This window comes from Chironomus tepperi, unplaced genomic scaffold, assembly GCF_022539635.2.
Source record: "Chironomus tepperi strain 1889 unplaced genomic scaffold, CSIRO-AGI_Ctep_v1 contig_421, whole genome shotgun sequence".
Taxonomy (NCBI): Eukaryota; Metazoa; Arthropoda; class Insecta; order Diptera; family Chironomidae; genus Chironomus; species Chironomus tepperi.
Window position 1 is genome coordinate 341274 of NW_027226543.1, and position 17387 is coordinate 358660.

Genomic DNA, 17387 nt, shown 5'->3' on the forward strand with positions numbered 1-17387 from the left:
TTAACCAACTTTTGTTATTCGGGTCTGCCATACTTTAGTCGATAATTTGGAATGACCATTTCAAGCATGACAATGTACATCATTTATAAATGACCCACTGGACCTTCAAAATAAGACAATTTGTGCTGTATACAGGACTCACAATAACACTTCTTCTTACACGAGCACAACAATGCTGTGTACTCTAAATTCCATTTCAATTCAATTTGTTTTATTTCATCATAGATTTATTTATTACATTTCATCAATAGAGCTTCTTGTTTTCAATGGTTTACATAGTCTGCATCCATCTCGACATTTATTTGCCGTTTTCAAACCTCATGGTCACAAAGAGACTATTAGATTCGCATTATAATAAATTTAAAGCTCATTAAATAGTTCTTTTCTCACGCAAGAAATAATATATATACACAGAATTGCAGAGCATGTTAAGTCAGCTCCTAATTACACGTTTCAATTCTCTTATTTCTATATAAGATAGAGGTCCATTTACCTATCTATGTTATTTTATATACAGAAATGAATCCTCTATAAAGCTTATATATGAAATTGATATTATTAAGGTTGTCTTTCTGTAACCAAACCGTAAAATAAGAATATCTATGCAGTATCCATTTCATTTCTCATGTGACTGTTTTACGCGCACACCATACAGTGAATCTTAAGGCCAGACACAATCTTCATTTCCACACTGATGATTTTAATGTTCAGTTTTTTTGCGAAATTAAAAGAAATGGAATGAAAAGTCAGAAAGATACATAATAAATTAAAGAAATGTTCATCACATCTAGAATTATCGTTGTCATTACTCTTAATTTGATTTTAATTTTCCTATAATGAAGGTTATGACCAAGTTATGGTTATACTTCTCTGCATTCTCTTGAGTGGGACATTTGACATAATAGCTCTTGAATTAATCTTGTTACTTTTTATCATTCAATGTTGGGCTACACTTAAAGGTTTTATGTTATTTAAAGTAATAGATAAACGTACGGTGTGTAGATATGATATGTGACCTACGGTTATGAACAGTTACTAAATCTAACGAAATTTTGGTAGAGTGAAACACAAAAATTGAAGCTTCTCTCCTTTTAAGCAACTACTTTCAATTTAGTATCCCGTTTTGAATGATTACAATGAATTTGTTCGGATCCTTACTACTTCTAAGGTTCTAAACGAAAAATTATACTTCCTCACAACAAAGCCCAGTTCCTACAATTTCTTGTTGCATGCTCCTACCAATGAGCTACTGGAGGTTGTTGTGGAGCGTGGCACAAATCACACATAAACCTTCCTACTCTATCCAGTGCTCATAACACTTATCTTATCATTGTATTAAACCACAGCACAAATCAAACAGAATTGAATGAAATTAAATTGTTAAAGAACTTAAAGTACACTTAAACTTACATTCTGTCCATGATATTACAAAAATTATTGCAATTTACGGTAGTCCGGCATGCACAATTCAATTCAATTCAATTTTTTATGCACTTTCGATTGAAGTGAAATACACGAAATGGTTATGCATTTATTAAAGCACGTATTTACCTTACTTCAGGGGGAGAATCACTTACAGATGTACAATGGGTATATCCTACAATGTTCAGTATTCCGGTTGTAAATCCAGTGTTTATACTAAAATGCCTAAAATTTCATATTAATTGGGAAGTGTTTGATGATGTCATTCGTTAGTTCTCCCCCTGCTTCACTTCCAACTATGAACTAATATTAAGTAGGCAAGCTATAATAGCTTGTGTGAGAGATTTTATTATCCTTATATTTTCAATATCATGATTTTGCAATTCATTAATGACTTAATTTACTATTTTATTTATTATCCATTACAGTGAATGTTGTAGAGGCTCTTCAAGAATTTTGGCAAATGAAACAGGCTCGAGGCGCTGATTTAAAAAATGGTGCATTAGTCATTTATGAGTCGGTACCATCTACAAGTCAACCGTATGTTTGCTATGTAACGCTACCTGGTGGAAGCTGCTTTGGAAGCTTTCAGGTCAGTCTTTAATTTATTTTTAAGGTTACGGCCTTGAGCCGCCGGGCTGCATTTTATATGCAAATGTCTGCAATTTTCGGTTTTACCTTATAATTCGTCCAACACTGTACTTTTAACACATTTATGCTTATTATCCCACAGAATTGTCCGACAAAAGCTGAAGCAAGAAGAAGTTCTGCAAAAATCGCACTTATGAATTCAGTTTTCAATGAGCATCCATCAAGACGAATAAGTGATGAGTTTATAGAGAAAGCAGTCAATGAAGCAAGGTCCTCATTTAAGGGAGATGGAAATGGTGATGATGAAGATGGACCTGATACTGGTATTGGTGCTTTTAGGTAAGTATATGACGTCATAATCAGTAATTTTGTATAACAATCTTTAAATTATTAAATGCCAAAAATAGATTTATGCTCGAATCAAACAAGGGAAGAACAATGTTGGAGTTCCAAGAGTTAATGACTGTCTTTCAATTACTTCATTGGAATGGATCATTGAAAGCAATGCGTGAAAGGCAATGTTCACGTCAAGAAGTTGTCGCACATTATTCTAATCGATCACTTGACGATGATATGCGTACTCAAATGGCACTTGACTGGATTGCACGTGAGCAAGAGAATCCTGGAACGTTAAGTCGTGAATTGACACAGGCCGAGAGAGAATTAGAGACTGCCCGACTTGCTGGACGTGAATTGAGATTTCCGAAGGAGAAAAAGGACATTTTAATGCTCGCACTCACTCAAATGGGTGGCGGCAATTCTACAATGAACAGTTGAACTGAGTAAATTGCTAATCTTATAAATTTAAAATTAATGTGAACGTTACGACAAAAATTTCACATAAATTCAAATTTACAATTTTGCATTTAAAATGTAACACAAATTAATTTTAAGAGATATAAAAAAAATGAAAGAAAATCATTTTAAATTGTGTGTAAGTGAATTAATTTTTCTGCCTTTTTTAATTGAAAAAGTGAATATTATTGGGATTCTAACTTCAACTGGGATCTCTAATTGAAATCAGAGATTTTAAATTTATTTCAAATTTTTTTTAAAAGTTTTTTCAAATTTTACAAGTTGAAATCTCTGATTTTATTGCCACTCATTCAAATATTGCTCGATAAACAATCAAAAAATGTGGAAAGCTCAAGTTATTGTGATTACATGAAAGTAGAAATCCTATATTTTCATATTATATATCGATTAACTAATGATTATCCGTAATTTTAATTTAATTAATAAATTTTTTTTAAAAAATGTGCTATTTTTTCCAAAATCAAATGAAATAGTAAGAAATAGAGAAAGTTATAAAGAAGTTTATGCCATGCTTGACATTTTAAAAGTCTTAAAATATGAGAACGAGTTTTGAGGGGACGTTTGCCTATTACGTAACGCGAAAAATATAATTTTTGACCCCTACTCACCCTTTTCCATTTAATTGATTTTTTGAAGCAAATCAACAATATCTCGACACTAGGGGCGTAGCGAAGTGGGGAGGGGGTCAATGGGGGCACGAGCCTCTCCTTCGAGATTTGAAAAACCGTTTATTTTGTAACGTTTTTTATATTTTTAAATTTTTTGTTTGCTTATTAAAAAATAAAATAAAATCGGTCGGGAAAAATCCCCCTCTTAGCAAATTTTTTTGGCTACGCCCGCCCACCGCTACTCGACAACCTATCCCTTCTTCTCTCGACTCCACTCTCTCTTAAGAGCGTTACGTAATAAGTGAACAGCCCCTAAAATAAAATAGATTTTTCTCAACAATCTCTACAAGTTACATAATACGAGATATTAATAATAGAAATACTTTCATGTGGTGGGGGATACAGTGTTCTTCAACAAAAATACAACAAAAATTAAATTACTTTTTTTAAAAAACAAATACTTGATCAAATCTTTATCGAATTAAGTTTTTCTAAGTAGGAATTGAAAGATTACTTACTGAGAGTTGTAAATAACAAACCCTCTTGTGTCTATCGAAATATATATTTTATATTCATCAACTTTTTATTTCAGTAAGAATCGATACTAAAGCTTTTTGGCCAATGAACAAAAATTAATTTTTTTTTTGAAAAATTTATATATTTTAGAACAAAAAATTGAAAAAAATTGTGATTTTTTTGGGAATAAACAAAAAATTTTTTTTTTAGAAATTAAAATTTTTATATTTTTTTTATATATTCATGTTGGACGAATGAGTAAAGAAAATTATAATTAAAATTCTATCTAATCAACTATTTAATACTAAATGAAATAAAAACTGATGTGTTGAGTACGAAAATTATTCAATCAATTTTGTAAATTTATATGAAAATTTTCCTTATTTTATTCTTGATGAAGTATGAAAAATCCATTAAATAAAAGAAATAACTTAATTGCTCTGATCGACTTTTAATTTTACTTTCATGACTGTAAGCTTCCTTACTTACTTCTAATTCTCCGTACAGATCAATTGTGATTCATGACCTCCCATAGATGTCGACTGAAAACTTGCTCCATCACTGGCTTCCGCTTGTCAATTCCCGATTCCACTATTAATTACTCTCTCGATTGACAGCTTCCTTCCATGAGTTTTTTAGACGACCTCCTGATCTTTTGTTGCTTATAACTCTTAAATCTCCTAAAATAGCACAAATCAATTAATCGATCTAAATTTCTAGCATCAGGCAGGCGTGATTCTGAATGGTACCAGATTTAAACTGAATCCTCCACTAAATCAGAGTCATGGCAGCCTGGAGCAATTGAATTTTTGATCGATCATCAATTTGTGCTATTTGGGATTGTATCGATAGTCAAATATGGATATCAATACTTTTGGTTCCCATGCAATCTGTCTCGTTTGGATTACTCGGTTTTTGTTGAAAAAATATGTCCAAACCGAGACTTCGGAATAGATATATTGAGCCATGTGTGGACGATTCTGTCAGAGCACGATATATACTTGAAATCCATAATCTTCCCTTTTGTGGCTTCGATTTTCACCAGACACCGCTTCTTGAAATATTGCATAAATTCATCCTGAAATAGGACAGTAATAGTCCTAGGTTTACATAGATACCAAAAAGACAAGGAACATGTGCATGATCTCAAAATTGGGCATTTCTGATTATCTTGATTGAGTATATTGAGTATACTCATGAACGTGTATATTTAGGCGAGTATGCTCTTGGTCTTTTAGGGACTGTTGGATGACAAGGATTTATTTTGAAAACCTTATTCCATTTCATCACGATGGAAAATGCGCTTCAGCTATTTAACATTCAAATCCACACACTACTTCAACATTGTATGTCCATAACTTAAATATCTATCATCGTAAGACAAAAAAGCTTTCTTCTAGATTCCCGTATAGAAGAAATGTAAAAAGAAATTTATTGCATTGACCGTAAAAAATATAATTAAGGCTTTTTTTCTTATGCATTGTAAGTTCTTTAATCATCACAATTTTCTGCATACATCATTTAATGAAATCATATACATGAATATTCCTTCTCTTCTATACTATATATATACGAAGTTGATTTTAATGTTTACGATGATGAAGGTAAGTGATCTGATAGCATAATAATATTATATATGTCCATCTCACTTTATCTCACTTACTGCTTATGCACTCGATCGTCAGTCTACCTTCAAGCTAAAAGTGTGATGTTGAATATTTAATATTCCCATCATCATATCTTTCTCTTGTTAATCATATATACGTATGAATGTTGAGTACTTTAGCTTAGAATTTCAGGTTTTGAAATCAAATTTTAGTTCCATCCAGAGCTTGAAGTTGACTAGAATTTGATATGGAGTCGACTTTTCTATACAAAGCCTGAGTCGATTTCGATCTCTAATTCCCAAATGGAATTTAGAGTTAAGTACACCTTCTTCCGCTTGTTTAGCACTAAGTGTGCACATGCTGCCATAATTTTTTATTGAGCTTAACTCTCGCCATATCATTTAGCTGTAAAATTCTCCAAGAAAATCACTTGTTCGCAATAATTGACGCTAATCCATACTTTACTCAATTGGCATCGCTCAATTTATGATAATCGCTTTACAGATGCTTTTTTTTTGCTGCTGCTGCTGTTATTTCATCTTACTTACAATTTCATTCATTCATGACGATTTAAGGTAATGCTTTGTAACAAATTGCATGATTATGGATTTGCATGCACTTGCCATTTATTTATTTCGCTATAATATAATGTATAGTGATATTCACTGTACTGTTTGTTACTAAGTGCCATTTTCCCAACATTAAACACAATTGCAACATGTCACAATATTGAGTACAATCGCTTCTTCTGTTATTTTATATTTTATGCCATATTCGCACCTTATTTAGCCAATTAATGTAATTTAAAGTATATCATGCTAATGTGCATGCAACATGAATCCTTCATTAAATTGTTTTATTAGTATAATTATTTCATACGGTGTGGATATACTCATAAAAGCTCATGTACTTCCTCGAAATGTTTTTGCAATTAAAATTTAAAACATTCCAACAAATGTATGAAATGAACATTTTCTTTTGTTGTGGTGTATTCACTCAAAAAATAATAAGAAAAGAGAGAAAGAGCATAGCATATAGCATAGAAGCGAAAAAAATTGAAGAAAATTTTTTTTCTGTCGATGCGAAAAGCATGACATCTCTTTGTTTCACAAAAGTTTTAAACGTGCAACAATTTTTTTCATCAGCATTTAGTTAGAAAAGATTCTTTTGATTGATGCATTTTTACTGGCTGGCTGGATGACTAACTGGCTGGCTACGTGGTTGACTGGTTGACTGGCTGGCTGGCTGACTGCCTGGCTGACAGGATGGCTGGAAAGCTAGCTAGCTGACTGGCTAATTAAAGAATTGAAGTTTCAAAGGAGGATCAAATCAAATCAGACAAACAGCCCTGAGTACCGGGGATGTACTCAAAAATTTTTGAAATCTGGATACGCCACTGGTTAGAATAAAATTGTAATTTCTATCAACAAAAATGCTAAAAACTTTTGATTTTTACTAAGGATACGTTCACTTATTTTGTAACGAGAATAATCGACTTTTTGCCTCACTCTGTAACAAAAATTTCAGTATTCGGGGCGTTACGAATTTTCCATTCAAAACCTCAAAAAATATGATTTTCAAGCCAAAAAAATGGTCAAACTGAAAAGTACTCCTGAAAAGTTCGATATAAAAATGACCAAAAATCTAACTTAAGGCCTTGCTTTGCTATCGGATTTCATCGAATCTGAACTTGGAACAGAGTTACGCTGGCCTAAATCCAAATTATTGGCCATTACTATGTCGTGTGCTTTTTAGGACAATTTAGTGAGTATTTAGTTCTTTTGACAGTACTGTATTCTATTGCACAGCAAGTGTGCAAGTTTGAGGCATTCAACAATGGACGTTATTTTTGAAACTGTTAAAAGCATCATTTTTCTACTCAAACCCCTAACAGGCAAAGAGACCGCTTTTAAGTACAATAGTGGCCTTTCTGTAAGCATGCTCTTTTCATTAAGGAAAGTCTATTAAAATGCGTTCTAACCATTTAACAAAATGTTAAACTTTAATTTCTCGTTTTACTTATATATTATGTCTTATGTGTCCTATTCCTTATATTTGATGTGAGCCTCATTTTCTTCGTTAAATGGCAAAGTCCGCTGTTAAAATCATTTTGCGGTTTATTGTTGTAAAAATGTTGCCCAAAAAATATAATGATCGCGAAGCAACGAGTAAAATAAAATGTCCTCACAAAAAAAAAATAATATTATTTTCTTCTTTCTTATTTCTTTTACTTCAAGTTGTGATGTGATGAACATTGTTGAAAAGAGAAGGAAGAGGTTCCATCAAAAAGATTCCTCATCCCATCCGCTTCTCAATAACAACGGCAATCGATTTTTTTTTCTTTCTTTTTTATTTTTTGTAATCTTTATTTTGTGAACTTAAAATCTTTAAGATTCTGCTGACTTTAAAGCACGCTTCTTGTTATGGTGAATTTGAGAATATAAAATATTTTATATACCTAATATAAAATTTATCGCAATTTAAGATGTTGTGTGTCATTACATTGTCAATGTCTCATATGTAATGCTTACTGTTTCTATCTTTACACATTGTATTACATCATGATATGAAGAAGACGTGCCATCAAAAAATATATGCATTTTTTGTCTTCAAGATTGAAATTAGAAAAGAATCCCAAACAGCAGAACGTGTTCGCTAGGTACCGATAAGTCGGTGTATTAACGGAAAGACACGAAATTGCTCTGAAAGATTCTTGACAGATGAATTTGACTCATTTTATTGGTGAAGAATGTGGATCATCGCATTGTACTCTTCTGGAATCCAGCAAATGTCTTACAATTAGACTATTTTGAAATTCTGTTGAATTGATTCCATTGCTTCATGTGCCTTCAAGAAGATATTTCTTAACAATTTGTCTAGTTTGTAATTTTAAGTTCCAGAAGTACCGGGCCACATAAATTTGACAAGTCATCAACATCTCTTCCTAATCTATGACTTTTATAGAGTCACTAACTGTTAAAAGTACCCATCCACAATTCTATGTCCTTAAAATTAAAGAGACCTTTATTTATAAAACAACACAATATGTATCATGATTGAGCAAAATTCATCATGTAATGCCATTGGATGTCCAAAAAAACACAAAAGGAATTTTTGCCATTGGATGTCCAAAAAAGCACAAAAGGAATTTTTTAAAAGGAAAATTCCACAACATTCAGCAGTGAGAAAAAAGAAATCAAATCAATTATGGCTCTTCCATTAACAATGAAGGAAACTGGCATTGTTTTCGAATCATTGACATTAAACTTGATTTAATGGTTTCTGAATTTTTTTGGGCAATGATGGAGATTCGATCAAGTTGTTTTCAGATGACAAAATGGAAAATTATTCATAAAGTTAAATTTATTAATATTGCTCTAAGATCTGTTGGAACTAGAATTGGAGTTTTAATAGGATTTGAATCAAATCTCCAAGTAGGCAAGTGTGTCGTTTGATTTGAGTCTTTGTTACCCAACAGCACACCGACCTGGTACTGGATTTAGTTACGATTAACCAGCATGTGCCATTCGAGTCTATGTGCTTGTCTAGTCCTGATTACTTTGTGTTGCTTTCTTTGAACAAGCTGACTTCGGAAACGTTCGATTGCCTGATTGTGAGCTTTTAGCCTGATTGTGGCTGCCTACCTTCTGACGAGATGTTTTGAATAGATTTTTACTCTTTTTGGTGTGTTTAGCAATATTAGGGGATATCACGAGATATGTTCAGTCTTGAAGTCAGACTTCAGCTTTCCCATCTCCCCAAATGAAGAATTGGCAAATGTATTAGTACGAGTTAAGGAAATCTCCTGTGGATATTTCTCAGTGAGTCCAATTCCTCATATCAAAGTTCAAAGTATCAAAATCTCATTGAGTCGTGGCCTCGCTCAGATAACAACACTGATAAATTTTGTCAACTTTTTACAATGTAATAAAACTACAATGTTGTGAGTCCAAAATCAACAGAATCAGCAAAAGAAATTAAACGAGACAAAAAAAAATAAACATTTTCCACAGAAACTACAGAACATAATGGAACCACAAATATTTTATCCACTCACGCAATACAATTGAGTAAAATTACAGAAAAAAAAGTCGAGTAGATTCGGACAAAAAGACTCTTTTTTTTATTAAGATGTGCAAATGTCACGCAGATGGTTACGATTCGATTAAATTTTTTTAACAAAAAGGAATCAAATTCATACTCATGTAAATGTGATTTTTTTGGGTAAATGAAATAAGCAAATGTAAGGAAGGAAGAGTAAATTTCATTTCAGCCTGTAGCGAAATAACCTAAATATGTTTTAACAATTGTCTGTTCATTCGCCCAGTACATCAGACGATAAACGTTTTTCAATCAAACAAAATTAATCTCAATTTCGATCTGGGTTTCTCGATGTTCATGTAATATTTAATGTTATTACTGTTAATGATAATTGATATGACATCAAGTTAACGTTCCTGGTATGGACAAAAAATAAAAAATCATGAAATATTTTTTTGAATAACTCTTTATGTCGCATAAGCCTTCAAGACATGCAAATAACCAGCCAATACTTGTGGAACAAGAACAAAAGAAACCAATAGAGGGCAGAGACTCTTTTTTTTATTCTTTTTGAATTGAAATAATGATGGCATTGTCATGGTGTATAGCAAAAGATGTCCTGCAGGTCAAAGCAATTCATCATTGAATTTATACTCGGTTCTCTTCTCATACGGTTTTTTTGCTGCTTATCGTTTATTATTGATCTTTTGTAATTTAAAGGGTGCTCGCTCATCAATCTCTTCTACGCTTTACGAGCAACGGAATTGATTTTTATTCGAAATTACTTTTTTTAAATACCTACATCAGTGTATATGCATTTTAATTGAATGAAGTAATCATTTTATAAGAATTTTGATCCTAGCCTTTAATGGTATGCGCTTTGTAAAACGTGAAAATACAGCAACAACCAAATACATTGCATAACCAGCTTACCTGAAAGGCACTCGGCGTAGAAATGGCTGAAAATGCGAACTCAGTCCAATGTGACTCTGATCTCAGGCTAGATTCAGTGAAATCTGATCTGAGACCTGAGTGAATTTGGTCTGGGTCAGGAATATAAACCATTTTTACTGTTTAACTGACAGAATAAGAAGACGAACTGCCAGACGGATCCGAAGTGGGACTCGAACCCACGTCTTATGATTTCTGGTCGTATGCTCCACCCACTAAGCTATCGGGGGATATTCAAATATAAAAGAAAGTGCCATATACACTGTTGCCCTCTTACCACTGCACTTCCAAAGGCACACCGTTAAAACGCCATTAATTGAATCCGATTCCAGCATCTATGTCATATTCTTTCCGATCTGGTTAGAAGCCGAAGCTTACACATCTAGTTAAAAACTAAACCTACGGTAGCAGTTGGTATAATTCATGTAACATTCTGGAGAGAATGTCTTTACTCAAATTCAAGTCTATTTATTAACTGGACGTTATGTAATGCTGTCCACTCGGGAAGACTTTGTATGTTCTTTTAAAGTGATTTTTAAAAAACTTGTATCCTGAAAAAGTCATTGCACTAAATGTCATTAAAATTGGCAATTGACGATTCATTTCTTCAAATTTGCACGCTTCCAAAATGTACAAGTACATAAAACATACTTAATAATGAGCAGCATGAAAGCAGGAAGTTCTTTTTTCACTAATTTTCAATTGAAATTAGCAAAAAATTCAGAGAAACTCGATATGTAATTTAATTTAAAGTATTTTAATTAAATAAAGAGCAAAATAAATGGACATTGAAAAAGTGACAAAAAAAAGTAGTTATCATTATCATCATCAACACGAAACAGTGCATTCTGGTAATGTCATCCATCCATTAAATATGATTGTAATGTCATGTGATGTGAACATGGACCATCTCTTTTCCCATACATAAAGCATAATTTTTTTTTTCTTTTCGAATCCTCTGGTACAATTGAGTTCAGTTTTATGAAGCTTTTTGGAAAGAACACAGGTGTGTTGCAGGGTACAATTTGACAGACTGAGTTTGCTATTGTGTTTTTGTATGATATAAATTCGAGCAACATATGCCATATGGCAGTTATTTTGATGTCAAATGGAATCGGAACCTTCTTCATTTATGTCGCTCAGGAAACATGTAATATTGTGAGGAGTAGACTCAAGGTATTTTTAGCATGGCACAAATTCAACAGGCAAAGAGACCAGTGGTACGGAGATACTGCAGTAACGTTTCTGTAGCATGAATGTATTCTCTTTGGCTGTTAGGGGTCAATAGTTAAAATTCCAATTCATTTTTCAAGAGGACAAGATTAAGAGGTAGTCAAGAACGTTTAAAGAGGGAGAGAGGTTGGTGGGGTGTAAAAGAACCCCTCCCCTTACCTTTAGGTAGACTTTCAATCAAATGTTCAAGTAGAAAAATTGTTCGTTTTCATACGGTCTTCATTTTTGCTCGAGTCCTATTTACCTTATGTTTTCTTCAAGCTGTTTTTAGAGAAGGAGGGTACGATCCCTAACCTGGCTATGAGACTGTCATCCATAGAAAACATCACAGATCGTGTTTTTAATAGAATGAGGCTCAAAAATCTGACAATTTGCATTTCATTGCATTTTGTAAATACTGATTGATCCCTTTAAAAGTTCTAGATTCTTCAAAATATCTCCCAAAACTGAGTCTGCTTTAAAACAATTTTTAACTTGTTTTTCTCTTTTTTCATTTTTTTTCTTTCTTTCTTGTCAAATTGCTTTTTGGGGTTTTGGTATTTTTCATTTTATTTATTGTCTCTCTCCAAAGTTTTCCTCATTTCATTTCTTTCTACTTGAATAGAACAATGAACTTTTGTGGCTTTTAAAAAGCAATATGTGATGAGTGCAATTCCACGCAGTTATTTGATGTGATGTGCATTTCAAAGAACCAGAAGAAAGACGAAGCAAAAGATACACAAAAAAAAAACGACAATTTTTAGTGACAGAAAAGTCATTTCAAAATTAACCAAATTATTCAGGAATCCAGCTGCTGAAAACCGGCAAATTTCTAAAAGGAGTTGGATGGATACGTGAAGAGAAACAACGAAAATACTAAAAGAGAAAGAAGATGTGGACATTTTAACATTTTTTTGTTTCTGTTGCTGTGGTACCTGATGAAATTTTATTTTAACCTGCCATAATTGTTAGACGTAATTTTTTTTTATTTTTTTGTCATGCAAGTTAATTCGAAAGATCCACTTTTTTTCCTGCTCTGTGGAGCTCATTACATGCAACTTTGTTGCTTATAATTGATATTGTATCAATGCTTTATTTTACAGACAAAAAAGAAATTCTTTTCTGTAAATGTAGCATTCTACCGCTGTGATGATTAATTCCCTTGAACATTCTGTTGAAACATCGATTAACATGGTTGGTTAATTATCATTTGTAACTATAGATGCAACCCTGAATTACATTACTCTATAAGCAATGGATCATATATGTAGGAATACGGAATTGATGCTTTAATTCCTTAAAAATAAAGATAACAAGATATATGATTTTTTTTTGTCAAATTTTTAGTATATCACATCACCAATGCGGTTCTTTGGGTGCTCTATCTCATCTCATAACATTACAGGAAAATCATTTACATTAAATTATGGTCGTACACACATGATATTTATTTCTTTATTCCATAAATTAAGGTACCATACAAACATACAGCCAAAAACGATAGTCAGTACAAAATAAAAGATACAGAGAATGTAACGAAAAAAAAATTAATTTCTGATTGTTAATGCCAGAACTACCATCGTTCCAAAATGTGTCGCAAAAGTACTTAAAACAGCTCATTATTTTCATCACGAATGGAATTGAAAAATACTTTTTTTTCTGCTGTTTTATTTGACTTTTCTTTCTTTTTTCTTAAATTTCATATTTGGAAATGATTTAATTTTTATGATATTGTAAGTATTGATGACATTTCATTGCAAATTCATACATCATAATGTTTTGGTATAAATGCTTGAAAGTTGAGTTTAAAGACATTTGGAGTTATTGATCCCAAGTGGCCAAAAAAATACAGAATGTACAACTGGTTAAGTTAATGACTAGTCCTAGAGTAATTTTGTCTACATGGGGATCTATTGATAATTTTCGGATTTTAAAGTATTGAACTATCTAGAGCAATGTTTCATTCCGTGAAACAATATGACCTTCAATGACCGAGAAGAGTGTCTAAAATCTCAGATTCAAAAATTTGGACTAAATTAATTAATTAAAATTTTTTTTTTACTGTGATCCGAAAACTGTGGTGTCTGCGTACCATGTGTCCATGTACCATGTGTCTAAATCCTCAGATTCAAAGGACATCATTTGTGAACGATTTTTAACGAAATAAATTACTATAAAAAATTCACCATTTATTTTTTAATTTTAAACATTTAAAGGATCATTTACTGGTCTTCATGCCAAATAGATGATGATATGTCCAGCATATCAAAGCTTGTTCACTTTGATTACTTTTACTTTGTCTAATGTAAGCTTTTCCGCATAGCTGATAGATCTCAGTATTGATGAAAATTTCAATAATAAGCTATAATTTCAACTTAAGTGCTACATTTTTAAATTTATGGAAAGCTGAGCAGACTGAAATCTGATGTATCGAGACATTAATTGACAAAAATGCCAGTGCACGAGTAAAGCCTCTGTGGCCGAATGGTTGACTCTCTGGCAACAGGTGTGCTTCAAAATATTTTCTATAGCTGAGTTGTCCCATAATACAAAAAATGATTGTCCACCACTGCTTTAAGACATTGATTAATCTTTAAATTAACCCAGTGAATTTTTAATTTTATTACGTCTATGCAGCATATCATGCAGCATTATATTTTAAATTAATTCATATTAAAATAAATGAGATCGTTTTAATGTATGTACAATGACCATCCTACTGTGCATATTAAAAAGGTTCATGAATTCAATAAATCATAAATTGATTACTAGCTGTTAAGAACACCTTGAATTTGCATTATTTTTTTTGAATTTTTCAAATACGGTGAGGCCAAATTCGGCTTTTTTAGGGATAATTTACCCCAAATAGGAAACCGAAAAAAGTTGCTTTTCTGAAGTTATTTCACCCCAAATATGGTACAGGAAATTCGGCTTTCCAATTATAAGGCCAAAATTATGGCTTTTCTGATTATTTCACCCCAATATTGATTAACCGAAAATTCGGCTTTTTTGACGGGTAATTTATTAAGGATTTCGAAGCAAAATTTCATATTTCTGAGACATTTCACCCCATGATGGAAACCGAACAAAATCGGCTTTTCTGATCAATTTACCCCAAATATGGAAACCGAGGCAAAATTAATTATTTGGGTGGTAATTCACCGCATTAATAAGGACCGAGACTCGGCTTTTCTGAAGGGTTTTTCACCCTATATTAAGATATTCAATGCTAAATTCGGCTTCATTAGGATTTTTACACTAATAGATTCGAGGTAAAATTCGGCTTTTGTAAGACACTACTTAATAACAAAACCGAGGTGAAGTCTCGATTCTTCTATGGAGTTTTCATCATAGTTTAAGAAAATTATTGCAAAAATACCAATTTACAAGATATTTTTCACATTTTGTAAGTAAAACATAATAAAAATCATAGTCAAGCAAATTATGCATCAAAATTGATTTGTCAAGAAATTCAGTTAAAATAAACATACCTTTTCCATTTTCAATAATTTTCCTGCGATAAGTCTATTAATTGGAGTACTAAATTATTAGTCTCTTATTTACATAAAACTGTGAAAAGTAAAAATGTACGATTATTACAAAAATTGTAAATGTGAAAATTGTACAATTATTCAATTTTCACATTTTGTCATACATGTCAAAATTGTACAATTTTTAAATTTTTTGGAGTGTCTGAGTCAGCTGAGGTGCAAAAGACATAAGAAGTCCACCAATGCTTTAGAGACATTGATTAATCTTGAAATTAACACATGAATTTTTAATTTTATTACGCATGCAGATATCATGCAGATTATATTTTAAATTTTGATCGTTTTAATGTATGTACAATGACCATCCTACTGTGCATATTAAAAAGGTTCATGAATTCAATAAATCATAAATTGATTACTAGCTGTTAAGAACACCTTGAATTTGCATTATTTCCACAATCTTTTCAATTACGGTGAAAATTTCTCAAAATTCTAGTCAAAATAGTTGTACTGAATTTTAACGACGTACAGAAAAGGTCAATTATGCCAATTATGGTCAGATTTATAACCAATTTTGATTAAACAACGGTGAACGGGATGTATTAAATTTCAAGTTCATATTTATGAGACATTGACATGATAAAAACATAATTCATCAATCTATAGAATACAAAATGTAATTTTTTTAACTACGCATTAATAGACTTGACTCCTATACATACTATATCGATATTAATGTAAATTTTCATTAATTTTTATGATGGTTATATTTATAAGAACTGCTAAAACAAAATAAGAAGTCTTTCTTCTATCGATTACCAGGCAAAAAAAAATACAGATATGATGGATATGCACATGAACATAATATAAATCATAGTCAAGCAAAATGAATTGATGTGTCTCATATTCATATTCATATTCAATAGTTTCGATAGTGAAAGAGTGCAACTTAATTCTTAACATAAAACTTGAAGGAGATGACGATTATTATGTAGATTACGTGACATTATTCATTTCCATTGTCATCATGATCAAAATGATCTAAAACGGTGTGTCGGTCAGATAGGTGGAATGAATAAGAAGTAGAATGAGAGGCAAAACTTGAAATTACACATGGGCAGGATATTGCGATATATTTGCATTTTGATTAATTTCCCTTCACTCTCATTCCCGTGGCAATTAAATCATATTCTTTATCTTCCGTGCTTCTTACTCATGTATTTACTCTCTATTAACTTGATGATGTATTCATGCCTCATTGATATGTTTACTCATAATTTTTTTTGTTCTATGTATACATATATATCTACTCATTTTTACGGGAACTTCTTATTGTACATAACACAAATTGTAAAATTAAAATCAAACTAGGCATCTTTTATTATTTTCATCTTGAATGTATATATGTGCACTTTTTATGAAGTGATTTAACTATGTAAATCATTTGCGCATGCATAATTATGTTTATGTGTTGTCTCGTGAGTATTCCTATAATTATTTGTCCCAGGTAATTATTGTAAGCTTTAATTTAGTTTAATCGATTTTGGAGTCATTCACTTATGACGTGAGAGTGGAGAGGGAGTGTAGGAAATTGAGCTGGAGTAGCCTGATGTCACATACTACTTAAAAATCTGAATTGTCAAATATAAACCCTAACAGGCAAATACCAAACTTTTAAGAGTGGACTCTACTTAATACATACAGTAGTTAAACGTGTCTTGCTACTCAAATAGGTAACATGCTCGGTTCAAATTTGGTATGGAACCCGGCGCAAGCTAGTGCAGTTGATTTCAAAATCTGCTTCCTCTGCTCATGAGAGAGCTTGCTTGTTGGGGATTAAGTCTTGTATATAGACCTTCTTGTTAGCTGGGATCCTGTATGATAATGCGCAATCTCAACAACTAAACAAAAAGACCAGATGAGAAGAAAGAAAAAATTAAATTTATCGCCTTTTCTATGCAAATTTAATGAAATTTAATTACAGTTAATTGATGCAACTACTAATGCCAATTTTATGCTGAAATGATTAAACAAAATTGTTTCCCATGATTTCTTTTTTTTAATTTTTTTATTTTTTGTTCAAGAAGTTCGAAATATTTTCTTTTATACAGTTTTAAATTGTATCTTAACTA

At 31.8% G+C, this 17387-nt stretch overlaps 1 protein-coding gene across 1 annotated transcript in view; it reads left to right on the plus strand.

Moving 5' to 3' along the window:
* Positions 1–4176, plus strand: part of lft (Limb expression 1 family member lowfat) — a 47637-nt gene extending 43461 nt beyond the window's left edge. Inside the window, exons 3-5 of the mRNA XM_070649167.1 lie at positions 1851–2014; positions 2156–2352; positions 2421–4176. Coding sequence (XP_070505268.1) covers positions 1851–2014; positions 2156–2352; positions 2421–2790 — 731 coding nt within the window. The 3' untranslated portion in view covers positions 2791–4176. The remainder of the gene's footprint in view (positions 1–1850; positions 2015–2155; positions 2353–2420) is intronic.
* The last annotated feature ends 13211 nt before the right edge of the window (positions 4177–17387 follow it).